Here is a 16,715-nt window from a genome sequence, read left to right as displayed (position 1 = left end):
GCGCGCAAGGATCGGGGGCTGGGAGGGGGGGGAGCCGCGTTTTCAAGGCCCGTCCCTCCCTCCCGCGGGACATTTTGGGGAGCTCGGTGCTGGGGGCAGGGCAGCCTGCCCCGGGAATGCCCCCCGGGGCTGCGGGAGCGAGGGGGGCAGGTTGAGGGGTGGATACTGAGGGGAGGGGGGCGCTAGGATGATCCTGGGCGCGGGGGGGCCGCGGGGCGAGGCTGGCCAAGATGGCTGGGAGTTTGCAGAGTGGCCCGCGGCCCCGGGGCCCGGCTCGCCCTAGGGAAGGCGAGGGGGGGCGCAGGGGGCCGGGGATGGCCTCGGGGGGCTGGGGCCGGGACCCCCTGCTCTGGGGGCTGCTGCTGCTGCTGGGCCTGGGCCCGGGGCCGCCCGCCTGCCGCGGGGCGCAGCTCAACGCCTCGGCCGCCCGGGACCGCTGCAAGCGAGCGGCGCCCTGCGAGCGCCTCCGCTCCAGCGCCTGCCTGGGCTCGGCGCTGCCCTACGCCGCCACCTCCACGCTGCTGGCCGCCGACTCGGGCTCCCAGGAGGAGGCGCACGACAAGCTGCTGCTCTGGTCCGGTACGAGGGCACGGGGCAGGGGGCTAATGCAGGGGGAGGAAGGCAGGGCATGGGGGGCCAGGGGAGGGAGGGACAAGGCATGGGGGGGGGCAATGCAGGGGCAGGGCATAGGTGGCTGAGGGTTAATGCAGGGGGGACAGAGCATGGGGGGCTGGGGGCTAGTGCAGGGGGGAGGGAGATAGGATATGGGGGGCAGTGTAGGGGGGCAGGGCATAGGGGGCCGAGGGCCAATGCGGGGGGGCAGAGCATGGGGCCTGGGGGCCAAAGCAGGGTGAGGGGGCCTGGTATGGGGGGCAATGCAGGGGGAGGGGGCAGGACATAGGGGGCTGGGGGCCAATGCAGGGGAGTAGGTAATGGGGCCAGGGGCCAAATGCACGGGCAGGGCATGGGGCCAAATTCAGGGGAAGCGGGCAGGTCATGCAGGGAGCACTGTGGGAAGGGGCAGGGCATGGGGGAAGGGCTGGGGGCAAATGGAGGGGGAGGTCATGCAGGAGGCTTGGGGGAGAGGAGATATCATGTAGGACTGGGGTGCAAATGCAGCAAGAGGGGGCAGATCATGATGAGAACATGGGGGGGAAGGAGCACATCAGGGGAGGCCGAGGGGAAATGCAGGAGGAAGGGGACACTGGGAGGAGGGTACATGTCCCGCAGGGGGCATTGGAGGAAGGGGCACATCATGGGGTGCTGGGGGCAAATGCAGGAGGTATTGGGGGGAAGTGCAGGGAGGGCAAAGGACAAGGGAGCCTGGAGGAGCATGGGGACAGGCCATACAGGGTGTTACGGGGCCATTGGGTCCAAATGGAGGGGGTATTTCAGGGCACACCATACAGGGGTAGATCACTTGGGCAGTGGGTGGGTGAGCGCAGGTGGCAATGGGGAGAGAAGAAGCCAAGCTCACGGGGGGCTTGGGGAATTGGGGGCAGGTCACAGGGGAGTGTAGTTCTCCTTACAGATGCATCCTGGGCTCCCTTTATTCCCTTGGCTGTAATGCACCAGCTTAAAGTGGCTGGGCCTACCTTAGTGGTGAGAGCCTTCTACTGCTGCCAGATGGCAGAGGGATTCCTTTAGCTCAAGCGTCACCGGTCTGTACTTTTGGTACTGATGGTCCAGGGTTCAGGCCCCACCGACAGCGTGCAATGTGTCCTCACACCAGCCCTACGGTGACCCTAGGTTCATACGGTGCCCAGCTATGTGGGACTGTGGATGGCACGCTGGGCGCAGCGCTCGGATGTGCAGAGGTGGCCAGGAAAGCAACGGGTAACTCCCACTGGTGGCTTCCCTGAGCAGGTCTGCACTTGGAAGTGCAAAGGGGAAAGTTGGTTCTTTGCGCTCTCCAGCCAGGGTCTGGGTGTTTTCCTGCGGCTTGCCTGCCCTCAGGACTGGGCAGTTTCGCAGCTGATCCGCAGGCAGAACGGGGGGTTGCTTTGCTTCTCCCCAGTAAATCTGTTGCTCTTCCGTGCAGCCAGGAGGGCCAGGACCAGCCTTCCATTGTTGTCTGTAATCTAAACAGGTAGGAGCCGGCGGTTACCAGGGGCAATTCCATAGAGCCACTTCTCCGGGGCTTCAATGAATCCTGATCGCAGCAGCAGCAGCTGATTCCCAGCCCCGGAGGGGGAACCCTCCAAAGGCCACTGTCCCTGGAGCAGGGCTTTGGAGCTGGGCTCCGGCTCCGCTCCAGCTCCAGCCAAAAACCTGCAGCTCCAGTGCTCCGGAGCTGCTCCAGGGGCTCCGCTCCAAAGCCCTGCCCTGGAGGATGAGGGTAGAAAGATGGGGAGGGAATTCGTCAGGTGCAAATGAGGGAGCTGGGGGAATTGGGTGGCTTAGGACAGTGGTTCTCAACCAGGGGTACACGTACCCCTTGGGGTACGCAAAGGTCTTCCAGGGGTTACATTGACTTATCTAGATATTGGCCTAGCTTTACAACAGGCAGCATCAAAAGCACTAGTGAAGTCAGTACCAACTAAAATTTCATACAGACAATGACTGGTTTAGACTGCTCTATATAGTAGACACTGACATGTAAGTACAGTATTTACAGTCCAATTGATTTATTGTAGTTACGTGGTCAATGAGAAAGTCAGCCATTTGTCAGTAATAGTGTGCTGGGACCCTTGTATTTTTGTCTGATTTTGTAGCCAAATCGTTTTTAAATGAAGTGGAAGCAAGGGTGCGCAAGACAAATCAGACTCCTGAAAGGGGGACAGTCATCTGGAAAGGGTGAGAGTCACTGGCTTAGGAGACTGGTAATGAGCCGTTGTCTCTTTCCTTGATCTCTAGTATGCCAGTTCTGACCCGGCCTGTGTCAGGAGGAGCTGTAAGTCACCACCTGCGATGAGACGGTGGTCTCAGCCTAACTCCTAGGAAACAAAACCAGGGTTGGCCCCCTCGTTAGAACTCCCAAGAGAGCGGGCCGTGAAAGCCTCCTGGGGGCGGGTGTCAGGAGTCGGACGTACTCGTTTGGGGCTGTGAACGGTGCTGTTGCTCTGGCTGTGCCCGGGGGGTGGCTGAATGGAGAACTTCACTCCCCGAGTGCGTCTGGCGGGTTTCACCGTGATAAAATCAGGGCACACCAAACGAAATGAGCTTTTGCTGCCCCGGTGGTCTGGGGCGCCCCTTTTGTTCGGAGCATTTATCAGCACGCCCTGAGGCGTGGGGCAGCCAACCTTTCCCCAGCCGACACTTGCACGAGCAATCTGCTAGGATCCCATGCACCAAATCTAATTTGCATTAGCTGGAGCGCACTGAAACTGGCCACATCTTTTGTATCTGTGTGCATGCCATTGAAACTACGGAGCCCTGCATGCAACAGGACCAGGCACTGGACGCGGGGCAAGCAGTGTCCATAGGATGCACCTCCTTGTTAAAGACGGAAGAGGTCCCTGTATCCTAGATGGAGGAAACCAACAGCACCAACTGGCTTGCAGTGTATGAGGGTCATACGTGGCGAATATTGTCTCTGCCTGAACTCACGTTGCACTGCTGTTATTGGCATAGTCTCCTTTTTGGACCGTGTGCGTGTAGACAAAGCTACCAGGAATCAGATTTAGATTAAATCCCAGGAAACTCTTGCTAACTGTAAGACCAGCCGGACCATGGAACAGGCGCCTAGGGAGGTCGGGGAATCTCCTTCACTGGAGGTTTTCGAAAAGAGACCGGGTCGCCATCTGTCTTGGGTGGTTTATCTTGCCTCTTGGCAGAGGGTTAGAGCAGATGACCCTTGCGGTCCCGTCTAACCCTAGGGTTCTCTGATTCTGGGCTGGAGAGCCTAGTTGGTGTGATTGAACCCGTCTTTAGATGTGCCCACTGGGCTCTGTATCCCAAATTAGTCTGAGTTGTTAGAGCTGTCGTCGGCGATCCCTCAACACGAGGATGATATCGGGGAGGCGGGGGGAGAGTTATAGCTCTAGGAAGGTAGAGGTGCCCATATCTGAGTCAACCAGTGGTTCGTCTGGCATGCCGTGTGCTCTAGAGGAAGACGAAAAGGACCACACAATGTATTCCTGGTGCTCCGATGCCATGGTGATGGATGCAGCATGAGAACCTGCCTCTGTATATGTGTTTTGATACAGACCAATGCAAAGTTCTACACCTAGAAACAGAGAACATGGGACATTGCCGCAGTGTGGGGGACTGCATCCTGGAAAGCAGTGACTGTGGAAGTGGGCAAGCTACTCAAAATGAGCTTCCAGTGCCATCCTGTAGCAAAAGGGCCAACGTGGTCGTGGGATGTGTAAACGGGGTGGGTGGGGAATAGGAGAAAGGAGGTGATTTTACCTGTGTCAATGGCAAAATACTGGAATACCTTGTCCAGGCGTAGCCTCCGCGTTTGAAAAAGAACGTTGAAAAATTGCAGCGGGTGCAGGGAAGAGCCGCAGAAATGGAGAAAATGCCTCACAATGAGGGACCGAAAGAGCTCAGTCCATTTACCTTCTCCAAAAGAAGCCCAAGAGGTGACTTGATGACAGTGTATGGCAGCATCCGTGGGGAAGAAATACAGGGTCCTAACGTTGTCTTTAACAAATGGTGAATTCGCCAGCTCTTGCTGTCTTCAGATCAAACCTGGAGGGAGGCCTGTCGGGAAGATACGCTTAAGTCAAATGCAAGTGATTGGCTCAGCCCAGGGGAAACCAGGGGAAATGTTGTGGCCTGAGTTACACAGGAGGGCAGGCTGATCTAATGGCCCCTTCGGGCCTTGAACTCTGTGACCATAGAGCAACACTGTATCACGGGAAGACATTTATTCCTGATTCCCTCAATTCGTGGCCTGAAGCATTGACAGCCCCGGTCATTTTTTTTTTTCCTTCACTGCTGAGATCTGCAGATGCTAGTGAAGTAGCAAGACCCATTCCGCTCCCAGCCCTGTTTGGATCCCCCTCTAACTTGTCTTTAGGTTTCAATGCAAAGTAGGGAATAGGTTTAATTTGATTTTTTTTTTTTTTTTTAAATCTCTAAATACAAAAAGCATTAAAAAAAGAACAGGAGGACTGGTGGCACCTTAGAGACTAACAAATTTATCTGAGCATGAGCTTTCGTGGGCTACAGCTCACTTCAGACTAACATGGCTGCTCCTCTGAAACCTGTCAAAAAGCATTAAAGGATTTGTTGGCTGGAGCTTGGTCACTGGGGCGGTGGGGGTGAGTCTCCTTAGCCGACTTCATGACTCCTTTGCGGGCAGCAGGGTTTTCTGCAGCTTGCGCTTCTTGAAGAAGCTGTCGGGTTGGGCTTTTCAAAAACCCTCCACGTTGGCCTAACTCAGCTCCTGTAGATGCCAATGAGCGTCTCATTGACTTCCGCGGGAGCAGAATTAGACCAGCGCTGAGCCCTTTGGAAAACTTTGCATGGGGTTGCCACAGAAAACTCCTTCCAGCAATGCCAGCCTTTCTCAGAGGCTTGATATCCTCCAGGGACTGTGACGTTCTGTGGAGGGGTCGGTCAGCTGCAGCAGATTGGGGCCTACGGCATCAGCTGACGCAGATTCCAACAGGCGCAGGCAAACGGTGCTTTCGCAACTGCCTGGAAAGGAGCCAGCCCTGCCTCCTGGCTGGCAACGGTTCTAGGATCCCTTCCCCAGCCCTCGGTGCCCGCTGGGAGGGGAAGGTTCCCCCCGTCCTCTCTTCTGAGCCTGTGTGGAGGGAGGAAAGGAGCCCCTGTTGGGAAGCAAAGGGGTGCTGGGGCCCCTGCATTCCCCGGCTCGCACAGAGCGTGTTGGGCTGGCGGATGAAGTGAGGGGTGGCTCGGTGCACCGGGGCATTCTCCAGAGGGCTCCTACTCCAGGCATACATTGTACTAAAAAGCTCCCCGTACTCGGAGGGAAGACGTGCTCTTTCCCAGGGTGGCCCGGGAGCTGCCTTTTTCTTTCCTCTTTGAGCTACTGGGGTGCCCCGGCTGTACCCCCAGCCTTGTGACCACGGCCCTGCAACAGAGCAGGAGCGGGAAAGCTGGAGTGAATGCAGAGAGGGTAAAGGATCTCTCCAGCATGGAGGCAGCCCAGTGGCCAGCCTATAAGATGAACCCCGCTCCCCAAGATCAATATCGGACTTTGGTGTATATAAGGCTTGGGCCTGCTCTAGTGACTTCCGACTGAGGATCTCATCCCATGTTACAGGCACGTCGGTGAGCTAGGGAAGTGTTATCCCTGTTGGGCAGGTGATGTGACGGGCAGCGTGTCACACAGAGAATCCGTGGCAGAGCTGGGAGTGGAACCAGGTCCGCTCCTCGAGGTGGGGATAGAACCCAGGAGTCCTGGCACCCAGGTCCATATTCTGACCATTGGACCAGACTCCCCTTTCCGCAGAGAATGCGTGGTCTGCTTGTTGCTAGGAGTGAGAGAGGAGAGCGGCTTTCGGTGTCTGAGAGATGAGCTCTCGGGTGTGTTTGTGTCTCATTTAGCACAGACAGTAAGTAGAAGAGCCTAAGCATTTCTGTGGCCGGTGCATGGTTAATGCAGGCTGCAGAATCAAGGCCGGCTAGACAGCCGAGCCCTCTGCTAACAAATCTCCTCCCCCTACCATCATCATCACCTCTTCGCCTTATCTTGGGTGAATTAAATAGACTGAGCTTCTCTGGCCTGTCGCTGTAAGGCCGGTTTCCCAGACCTCAGATCATTCTTGTTCGAACAGCAGGATTCAGCAGTTCGGCCCCAAATAAGCGGCTTCCCATCCCAGTCTGTGCTCACTCTCACCTCTCATCCCCTTCCAGGAGGTCCCCCTGTCACGTTTCAGGTAGGACGCCTGATCTGAACTTTCCTCTAAACCTTCCCCTCTGCCTCCGCACCCATTTGCTGCTGAAAAGCTCCCTGCGCCCAGCCTTGATACCTCCTCCACTCCCATCCCGTGAGCTGCACCCCTCGTCCTCTGTGTTCACTTTGCCGTCTGCCTCAGCGGCTGCCTCCCCTCCGAGTCCCCACGCGGCAACACCCTCTCCTCCCTCCGTCCCTGTTCTCAGCTCCTGTCCGCCCATCTCTCTTCCCACCTTCTTCCAGGCCTCTCCCCCTTGGATCTCCTCCCTCTCCTGCGCGAGTCACCAGGCAGCCTCCATCTCCATGTCCAAACCCTCTGCCAAAGCTGGTTCTGGTGTACGAGTCCATGAGGCCAGCACCCATCAGGGCTCGTTCACGCTGGCTGTTAATCAGCCAGACGCAGGCATGCTCCTCAGCCATTGCACAGCCTTCTGCCAGCTTGCACGTACAAGACTGTCTGTGTCTCACACTGCAGCTCCTTGGGAGCCGCACCTGCTTCTTTCTGAGCTCAGTAACCGCGCTCACTAAATACGCATGAAACCCAGACCCCTTAAAAGCTCCGCTTGCTCTGAAACAACACCAGGGACTTCATGCAAAAGATGTGGTAATCCTTAGAAGGGACCTTCAGCTAAATCTAGTGGGATGCAGAGCCAGCAGTGTTCATGCAGCTGTGGTTCCCAGATTAACCTTAACTCTGCCCCCATGCTGCTGTCCTGGAGCCATCCACTCTCTTGAAGTAGCCAGAGACAGACCCGCCCCCCCCCACACACACACTCTTTTCACGCGTAACTTTCCAGTACATAGACCCACGTGTCCCCTATCAACCCTCCACATACAGACAGGAAATGCTCGCTTCTCCAGGAACTAACTCTGCTTCCATGCCAATATGCATGAATATAGCCCCATCTTATCACATGGTGATATAATCCACTGACCTTCCAGGCCCACAGCGAGATGGTTGGGGTGTTTTCTGCTTGTATAAGCTGCTGGGTGAAGTTGTGAGGGAGTCTCTGATCCATATTTAGAAGCGAGCAGGGTCTGGGAAGGACTCAGACCTGTAAGGGGGATGGGTGAGGACACCAGGGCCGTGTCGGATATGTACCATGTACCAACATTGGCAGGAGCACCAATGGTAGAGTTAAAACTGATGCTGAAATGCTGGTCAGGGTAAAAATCCAAATGTTTTTAATAAACAAATGGCCTTTCCTGTTCTACTAACAACAGGTGAGATAATGAACATGGAAATGATTTAAAATTTTAATTTGCTTCTCTTATGCCAGCTGCTCACATCCATTTCACTTCCACCTCCCCCTTTCTCATCAACTTGTTGTCACTTTCACTTCCAAGCTCTGGGGTGCTAGCATGACGCCACGGTGTTACTCTGCAAATGCTGAAAAGGAGTTTTGCTCGTAGGTGGTCTCTATTTTATTTTATTTTATTTTTACATTTAATAAAAAATACTTATTAACTTTAGCATTTGAGATTGTGGTTGGTTTTTTACAAAGCGTATAAGCTTTGGGTGAAATTTGGCCGTGTCATATCCCTTCAACTTAGAATTGCCTAATTTATGTTTAAATTCTCAACTCGAGAGTTCTCTTAAGTAAGGGCTTTGCTAGCGTGACATGGTTAAAGTGTTAATGGTGCCTTAATGACTTTTGGTTCGGTGAGATGCATGTCTCATTATTATTTTGAATCTTGCTATTTGTCTCTGTCCTGAAGCAGTGAGTTCCATGGATGAACGGTGTGTGGTGTGTTTCAAAGATCTCTATTTCTGGAGGACTGGCTGGCTTGGGGGGCTGCTGTCTTCGCAGGGATGGCAGTTTAGTGGCCTGAGTGAAATAACTGCAATATGTTCTTCGTGAACAGGTGTCCACAGTGTCACCCCTGGCACTCGCTAACTAGCCTGGTTGCAGTTGCAGCAGGGAGGCTATGGACTGAATGAGCTCCCAAGGCATGGTGCTACCCCTTATCTCTGAGGGGTGGCAGTATTATCCCCACTTTGTGTAGGAGGGAGTGGAGAAACCAAGAGGTCTAAATCAGGGGTTCTCCACTTTCCCGATGACTGTCCCCTTTCAGGAGTCCGATTTGTCTTGCGTACCCCCAAGTTTCTCCTCACTTAAAAACGACTTGCTCACAAATTCAGACCTAAAAATACAAAAGAGTCACAGCCACTATTACCGAAAATGTACGGACTGTCTCCCTTTCTGCCCTAGACTTATCAAATAAATCAATGGGACTGTAAATACTGTACTCACATGTCAGTGTATACAGCCGTACAAACAAGTCATTGTCTGTATGAAATTTGAGTTTGTACTGTCTTCGCTGGTGCTTTTTATGTAGCCTGCTGTAAAACGAGGCCAATATCGAGATGAGTTGGTGTATATGTATCCCTAATTGAGAACCACTGGTCTAAATGACTTGCTTGAGATCACACGGTGCGTCAATGACGGAGCTGGGACGCGAACCCAGGACTCATGACTAAGGCTACATTTTAGTCGTGGGTATTTTCAGTAAAAGGCATGGACAGGTCACGGGCAGTAAACAAAAATTCACGGCCCGTGGCCTGTCCATGACTTGTACCATACACCCCTTGACTAAAACTTGGGGGGGAGGGCCGCCTGGGGGGCGCTGTGGGTGCTGGGGAGGGAGTCGCAGGCTGGGGGCATCATGGGCACTCGGGGCGGGGGGGGAGTCGCAGCCCAGGGGGGCGTCGCGGGTGCTGAGGGGGGCTTGCGGCCTTGGGGGGCGCTGTGGGTGCTGGGAGGGGGGGAGTTGGTGGGCTGGAGCAGGCTCCCTACCCATCTCCTGGGAAGTGGGGACCCCCAGCTCCTAGTTCCACGTGCTGCCTCCACGCTGCCCCAAGCCCCGGCTCTGCAGCTCCCATTGGCTGGGAACCGCGGGGGCGGGGGCAGCTCGTGGAGCTAGGTGCTGAGGGAGGGGAGTTCCTGTCGCCTTTCTGGGGAGCCCCTCCAATCCTAAGCATCACCCTGCACCCCAGCCCTGAGCCCCCCACACCCAAACTCCTGCTGCGGCTTCTGTGACCTCCATGACAAACACGGAGCCTTAGTCATGACTCCTGCACCAGTGCTCTAAGCATTAGACCAGACTGCCTTCTCCATAAGGAACAATACTTCACTACAGAGAGGCCAGGCAAAGAGAAGAAGCTGCTGAGGGAACATGTGTTTAGATGTCGTCCTGTTGTGGATACTTCGGTATTAAACGTACTCCCGTGTGCTTTTGCAGCGAGCTCGTGTCTATGATGCTTCACCTGCTTTGCCAGTGTCTGTGCAAACCGCTCACTTATTGATCTCAGAAAGTCCCGTTAGCAGGAGGGTTGCGGACCCGGGATAATCACAGGGCCTGTTTGCAAGCAGGCCACTCGTTACCGAACCCTTGCAAACAACGCGGCAGCAGGAGACATGTCCCTGCAGGGGCTGCCCTCGATGACTCAGCAGCCTGGCCCCGGGGCTGGTTGGGAGGTTCAGGGCATCAATCACCGAGCTCAAGAGACCGGGAAGGAGATACAGAATCTGCCACCCGCCTCACCAGCCCAGATGTGGCCTAGGCTAGCAGTGAACGCCCGCTGCTCCCATCAGAGGGTGGCCAGTGGGTATTGAGACAGCAGGGAACGGCCCTGTGATCGGAGATGATACCGAGTGACCTGGGGTACCCGGGAAGCCAAATACTGTGTAAGCAGCTGCAGGCTCAGCACCGCTGCCTTGATGCTGCTGGGGAAGAGCTCTCTGATCACTACGGCGGGGCGGAGGAGTTTTTCCACCCCCCAGTGTTGGCACAATTGCCCTGGCGCATTGTGGGGGATTTGTTCGGCCTTTCACGGGAGATTCAGTAATTGGTCACTAAGGGAGGATGGATTTCAAACACGATGGCCCAGTGGGCCAACTCGGTGCGGCAGACGGTACTGACACAAGATGACAGGGAGCCGGAGGATTGAAGAGCTGCTCCTGGGGAGAGGAATGCCCTGGGGTCGTCCCCGCTCAGGGGCCAAGCTGCCCTCCCAGCCTAGGCATGGGCCCAGGTTAGAGGAGAAGCCATGGGACCACTCGCTACATTTACTGCTTTTTTTTAAAGTAGGGCTTTTGTTGGCAACGAAGGGCGAATTCGATCATAACCGGCTCAGTGCTCTGCCCGTCTCCCTGGAGCTGTAGGTTCAAATCCCAGCAGAGTCAGCTTAGCCTGTCTTCCTCCGTGGCTAGATCAACGGACCCCTATGCCAGGCGTGGCCAGACCGGGGCTCGTGACTCTCCTGCGGCTCTTTTACAGTGAAAGTGCAGCTTGCAGTGCCCCCATGTCCCTTCTATTCTCCACTGGTGGGGGAGGCTCGGGGCTAATGCCCTCCGGCGCGGTGCTGGGGCGAGGGGCTGCTGCCAGAGATGACTGGTGCCTGCTGAGAGTGGGGGAGCACAGTGTAAATGTTCACCCTCCCCAACAGCTTGAGTCACCCCCACCCAGGCGTGCGGGCCCCCCCACCCCCAGCGGCCCCTAGTCCCTGCATCTCCCAGTGTTAGTGCCGCGTAGACAGGCAGTGGCAGACAGCTGGGACCTGCAGGGAGGGGTCTCTGCTTTAGCTCCCTGGGGAGGGGTAACAGCAAAAAGCAGCAGCTCCCAGCTGTTTGCCACTGCCTCGCCCCACGGCCACAGCTCCCGGTTTGCCGGCTCCAGCCGCTGCCGTGCAGGGAGGGCGCCTGGTGGCACCATGTGAACCTGGCAAAAATCGGGGGGGCGGGCACATGACCCCACCCATGTGTCACCTCATCTCCATCTTCTGCCCAGCAGGGCGGGGGGGGGGGTCCTAGGGGCTTGAGCCCCACAGGACGTGACTGCTGGGGCTTGGGGCTTCAGCTGGAGCAGGGCTGAAGCCCCGAGCCCCGGCAGGTGCACCCCGACTCTCAAACTTCTGCAGGTTGCCGTACACGGCTCGGACAGTCAGTCAGTTTGGCCGCCCCTGCTCCATGCAACCAGCTGGGCCTGGCTCTTTAGCAGGAGGTGTCAGTTCAAAAGCTCTGTCTGTGCTGCGGGGGGGAGGCGGGTGGGGGGGAGGCTGACCATCCCATGGCCCTTTTCCTAAGAAGGGAAGGTTACCCTGGTGATCTCATTCCAAAATGCCCTTCTTACTGCTGTCCTCCTCCACCCCAGAGGTGGCTGCCTTCCACTGGTGCGCTATGTCTGTGCGTTGTGAAGCATGTGGAGATCATTCACAAAGGTGCTATAAAAGGCAACATATCGGCGTGACGTTAAAAATAATAGCCAAAGGACTCGCCATAGGGTGGATTTGTGACACAGGAACTATCTGGGAACGGAGGGTCTATTAGTGCCAGGGCGTGCAGCCACCCCACCCCATCCTGACAGCTAGTCGTTGATGAAGGGGGATAGAGGAAGAGCGGAGGAGTGTTGTGTGGACATGCGTGCTGGGAGTTTGATCTTTTCCCTGTACCGTTTAACAGAGCGGGTCCAAAAGTAAATCCCGTTTTTTGTGACTGGGAGACAGGGGGCTGCGGGTGTGTGCGCCATTATCTAGCGCTGGATGGAGCATGTCAGACCCACCTGGTTCCGTTACATGTCCTAATGTGCAGACACCGTGGTGACCCTCGGGTATTGAACTGGGAGTTTCAGCATCAGAAACCCAGGCCTTTCCTGGTTGAGCTAATGAAATAACTCCTTGAGCTGTAGGTGGTTGGCTGTTGTAGTCAGTGGGCCCAGCCACTAGGGGGCAGTGCCGAGCCAGCGTGCTACACCCGTGCCGAGTTCCCACCGCTGCTTTTTCCTTCGGCCAGGTTTGCGGAACGCCCCTCGCTGCTGGGACGCAATTCAGCCCTTGCTCTGCGCTGTGTACATGCCCAAGTGTGAGGACGGCCAGGTGGAGCTGCCCAGCCAGACCTTGTGCCAGGCCACGCGGGGTCCCTGCACCATCGTGGAGCGGGAGCGGGGCTGGCCCGACTTCCTCAAGTGCACCACAGACCGCTTTCCCGAGGGCTGCCCGGTAAGCAGGCGTATGACACCTCGCCGCTGCGCCCGGTGTCCAGCCGACGGCACCGCCGTCCTGTCCCCGTGCCTCTTCCAGGCCGCAGAAACAGCGCCCTCCATGCAGCCAGGGGTGGGGGTGCTGATCCTGGCCAGAGCGGGGAGCGTTAGCTGTGGTGATGAGTCATTTGATGGCTCTTCAATGGCCACAAGTTGGTGGGTCTCGTTTCAATTCCTAGGAGACAGGTGGTCACATCACCGGAGTTACCGCAAGTTCTCTGTCCACAGAAATATCAACGGATCAGACGTTTTATATAGCCAGGAGGGCCACCCACAGTTCTGGCCCCCGATCCGATTCCATCCGGCGGTTCCTCTGGTCCCATGGACGGACTGGAGCATAGCAACTGCCCTTCCCTGTGCAGGGTTGAAACACGTTGGTCTGCCTGCTCTGGAGATAAACAGAGGCCTCTTGTTCCAGGGCTGTCAGTCCAGCCCCTTTCGCAGGCTCTAAATTCATCTGGATGGGAAGCCCTTAAGCAAAACCCTGGTGCTGCAGGAAGTGGTGTTAGCTGCGGAGTGGGTGCTCTTCCTTCGGAGTTGGGACTGAATTAATGCCCTTGCATGGTGCTAGGGGGCGCTGTGCTACGAGAGGGGTTGTTTTGTGCCCGGGACATCAAAACAAAGTGGACAGTTATCTCCTGTCTACAGCTAGATCCCCCCTGGAATCTCAGAGAAGTTATTCTGGATTTCCCTCCCTAAAGGGCTGTTGTGCAGCACTGTTGAGCTACTCTGTTCCACACCAGAGGAGGCCGCATTTCAGCAGTGGTTGGGAGATCCTTGTAAAGTAGTTTGGAGGTCCCCTAGGAGGTGCTGTATAAATGTGAGATACCAGGTATTCCTGCCCCTGCTCTGAGGACAGGAAATACAAAATCTCCCTCTAGAGGCATAGTCGCGTAGGTTTAGGCCCAACCTGTGTGTTTCGTGAGGGGAAGAGTTTTAGAAAACTTGGTGGCAATTGAAATATTGGGGGGGGGGATTTTTACAGCTTCAGCAAGACCAAGATGAGGGTTATTGACAGTCAGTTTTCGAGCGTCCTGTGACTGGTACAGAACCGCAGCGAGACTGGCTTTCTTCTAACCCTGACCGGGGGAGGGTGGGAGATTCCCAATGCTATCTGCCCCTGGCCTCTTCCCTTCAGAGCATCTGGGTCGACCCCTCTCCAGCCCTCCTCCCATGTCCCTTCCCCTCGCAGAGCTAAAGGAAGAGGAACCCGTCCTCGCACTGGGAGAACTGAAATGCTTCCACGCCACGCTGGGTTAGTGCAGGGTCCCCCAAGAAGGACTTTGGCTGGAAGGGGCTTTACAGACTCTGGGTTGGAATCCCAGTCCCATGAAAATCGATGGCAAAACTGCCGTTGATTTCAGCGAGGCCAGATTTCACCCAGTGGATTAAGTGTCACACCTCCCTGGGTGTGTGGAGTAATCCCTATCTGAGGCAGGCTGGGTACGCAGTTCCCCCAAAGGCAGGCAGGCTGTCAGTGGCAGGTCTTGGACTAAGAACTCAGGAGTCCTGGTTCCCAGCCCTCAGCGTGGGTCGTCCTCTCATGACGGTGTCCCTCCAACCCCTAACGATCCCTTTCCTTTCTTCTCTGGTCCCGCCCCTCGTTCCCGCCCACCCCCAGAATGAGGTGCAGAACCTAAAGTTCAACAGCTCGGGCCACTGCGAGGCCCCGCTGGTGCAGACGGACAACCCCAAGAGCTGGTACGAGGACGTGGAGGGCTGCGGCATCCAGTGCCAGAACCCCCTCTTCACGGAGCACGAGCATCGCGACATGCACGTTTACATCGCCGCCTTCAGCTCCGTCACCATCTTCTGCACCTTCTTCACCCTGGTGAGCGGAGCAAGCCGGGGGGCTGCCGGATAGGAGCTGATCCCCGGCGGAGGGGGGGAGTGAAATCTGCATTGGCTCAGAGCACCTCCTGGTGGCTGGCGTGGGCCTTTGCCGCTCTTGGCTGCGGGGCTGACCAGTAGGGCTCCGGAGCAAAGCCAGGAACGGGTGATGCACAGCCATAGACCCTGGCCCATCCGCCGGCTCTTCTCTCCTGTCCCCGCCCCAGGCCACCTTTGTTGCCGACTGGAAGAACTCGAACCGTTACCCGGCCGTCATCCTCTTCTACGTCAACGCCTGCTTCTTCGTGGGCAGCATCGGCTGGCTGGCGCAGTTCATGGACGGGGCCCGCGGTGAGATCGTGTGCCGAGCCGACGGCACCATGCGGCTGGGAGAGCCGACGTAGGTACCTCTGCCCCGCAGGGCAGGCGCACCCACTCCCACCCCCGTCTCTTTGCCTTTGCCCGCTATGGGAGGGGCAGTGCGAAAGGCAGCAGTCCCAGCAGATGTGGTCAGGGAACCAGTGGGATTGGGGACAGGGCTGGGGTTCTGGGCAAAGCTCCCACTGACTCACACAGGATCAGGGTTTGGCTCACAGCCCCTTAAGGTGATGGGATCCTGCAGACTGCAAGGTGCTCTATCCGGGGGCGTGGGCACGCTCTGGGTGCTGAGCCAGGCTAGCACCTGTCAGTCAGGAACAAGCCAGAGTGGAGTGGGGAATGGGGGAGAGACCCCCCTCCCACCTCCAGTCCTATCCCGTCCCGCCTCCCCAGCTCCAACGAGACGCTCTCCTGCGTGATCATCTTCGTCATCGTCTACTACTCGCTGATGTCGGGCGTGATCTGGTTCGTCATGCTGACCTACGCCTGGCACACCTCTTTCAAAGCACTGGGCACCACCTACCAACCCCTGCTAGGCAAGACCTCCTACTTCCACCTGGTCACCTGGTCCATCCCCTTCGTCCTCACTGTCGCCATCCTGGCCGTCGCCCAGGTACGGGGCGCCTGGCATGGAGACCTCTGTGCCCACCCCACCCTCGGGACCCTAAGGGACGCTCCCCTCTCAGTGGAAGGGGGAAGGTCCCGCCACTCTGCCCTGGGGGTGGTCAGTTTAACCCTGCATTGGTGAGCAAGAACCATCCCAGCTCAGCGTCTCATCTCATTCCTCGTCCATTTGTTGACCCCACTGCCTGTGGCCCTCCTGTAGGCTCCCTGTATCTGTGAACATCCTCTGGGTGTTCCAGGTGAGGGTCAGCATTTCCCAGCCCCCCGTGTTCCTGGCTCCCTCCCCACTTCGTGCCTTCCCTGCACTGATAGACTGCATGGGGCCCCGCTTATTTCCAAGCCCATGGCTGGGATGGTTTAGTTGGTGGTGTTCCTGCTTTGAGCAGGGGGTTGGACTAGATGACGTCCTGAGGTCCCTTCCAGCCCTGAGATTCTATGATTTTATGTTCCCAAAGGCCATACCCAGGCTGCTCGAACTGACCCATAGGGGGCACCAGCCACCATCTCCATCCCACTCCCTCCCCAGTCAGCACCCGACACCAGGGTCAGCTACAAAACCTGGGTCTACCAAATGGCAGAGCCATCGGCTGCCACATCACTGGATGGGCACCCCGTTTGCCTGGTAAAGGGACAGCACAGCCCCTCGTTGGCCAGCCCGTTCTCATGAGATTTCCAGCCCAATCTCCAGGCTGGGGACGGACGGACACTGATGACTCTGCCCCAACCAGGTGGACGGAGACTCCGTCAGCGGCATCTGCTTTGTGGGCTACAAGAACTATCGGTTCCGCGCTGGCTTCGTCCTGGCTCCCATCGGCCTGGTGCTGATCGTGGGAGGCTATTTCCTGATCCGAGGTGGGTGCTAACAACTCAGCGGGGTTTGGTCTGGGGACCTTCAGCGCTAAAAGCAGGAAATGCTGTCCCCTGAGCCAAGGGAGTCAATCCCTTAGCTAGGTGATGCAATATCTGTTATGAGACCGACTTCTCCTGGGGAGAGAGACAAGCTTTCGAGCTATCCAGAGCTCTTTGG

At 56.8% G+C, this 16,715-nt stretch overlaps 1 protein-coding gene across 1 annotated transcript in view; it reads left to right on the top strand.

Moving 5' to 3' along the window:
- The first annotated feature begins 230 nt into the window (after positions 1–230).
- SMO (smoothened, frizzled class receptor) overlaps positions 231–16,715 on the top strand; it is a 31,029-nt gene continuing 14,544 nt past the window's right edge. Inside the window, exons 1-6 of the mRNA XM_074942747.1 lie at positions 231–579; positions 12,610–12,815; positions 14,478–14,687; positions 14,914–15,086; positions 15,458–15,677; positions 16,417–16,540. Coding sequence (XP_074798848.1) covers positions 231–579; positions 12,610–12,815; positions 14,478–14,687; positions 14,914–15,086; positions 15,458–15,677; positions 16,417–16,540 — 1,282 coding nt within the window. The remainder of the gene's footprint in view (positions 580–12,609; positions 12,816–14,477; positions 14,688–14,913; positions 15,087–15,457; positions 15,678–16,416; positions 16,541–16,715) is intronic.

Source organism: Natator depressus, chromosome 1, assembly GCF_965152275.1.
Source record: "Natator depressus isolate rNatDep1 chromosome 1, rNatDep2.hap1, whole genome shotgun sequence".
Lineage (NCBI taxonomy): Eukaryota > Metazoa > Chordata > Testudines > Cheloniidae > Natator > Natator depressus.
The sequence above is the reverse complement of the archived record's forward strand: the minus strand, read 5'-3'. Positions and strand labels throughout refer to the sequence as shown.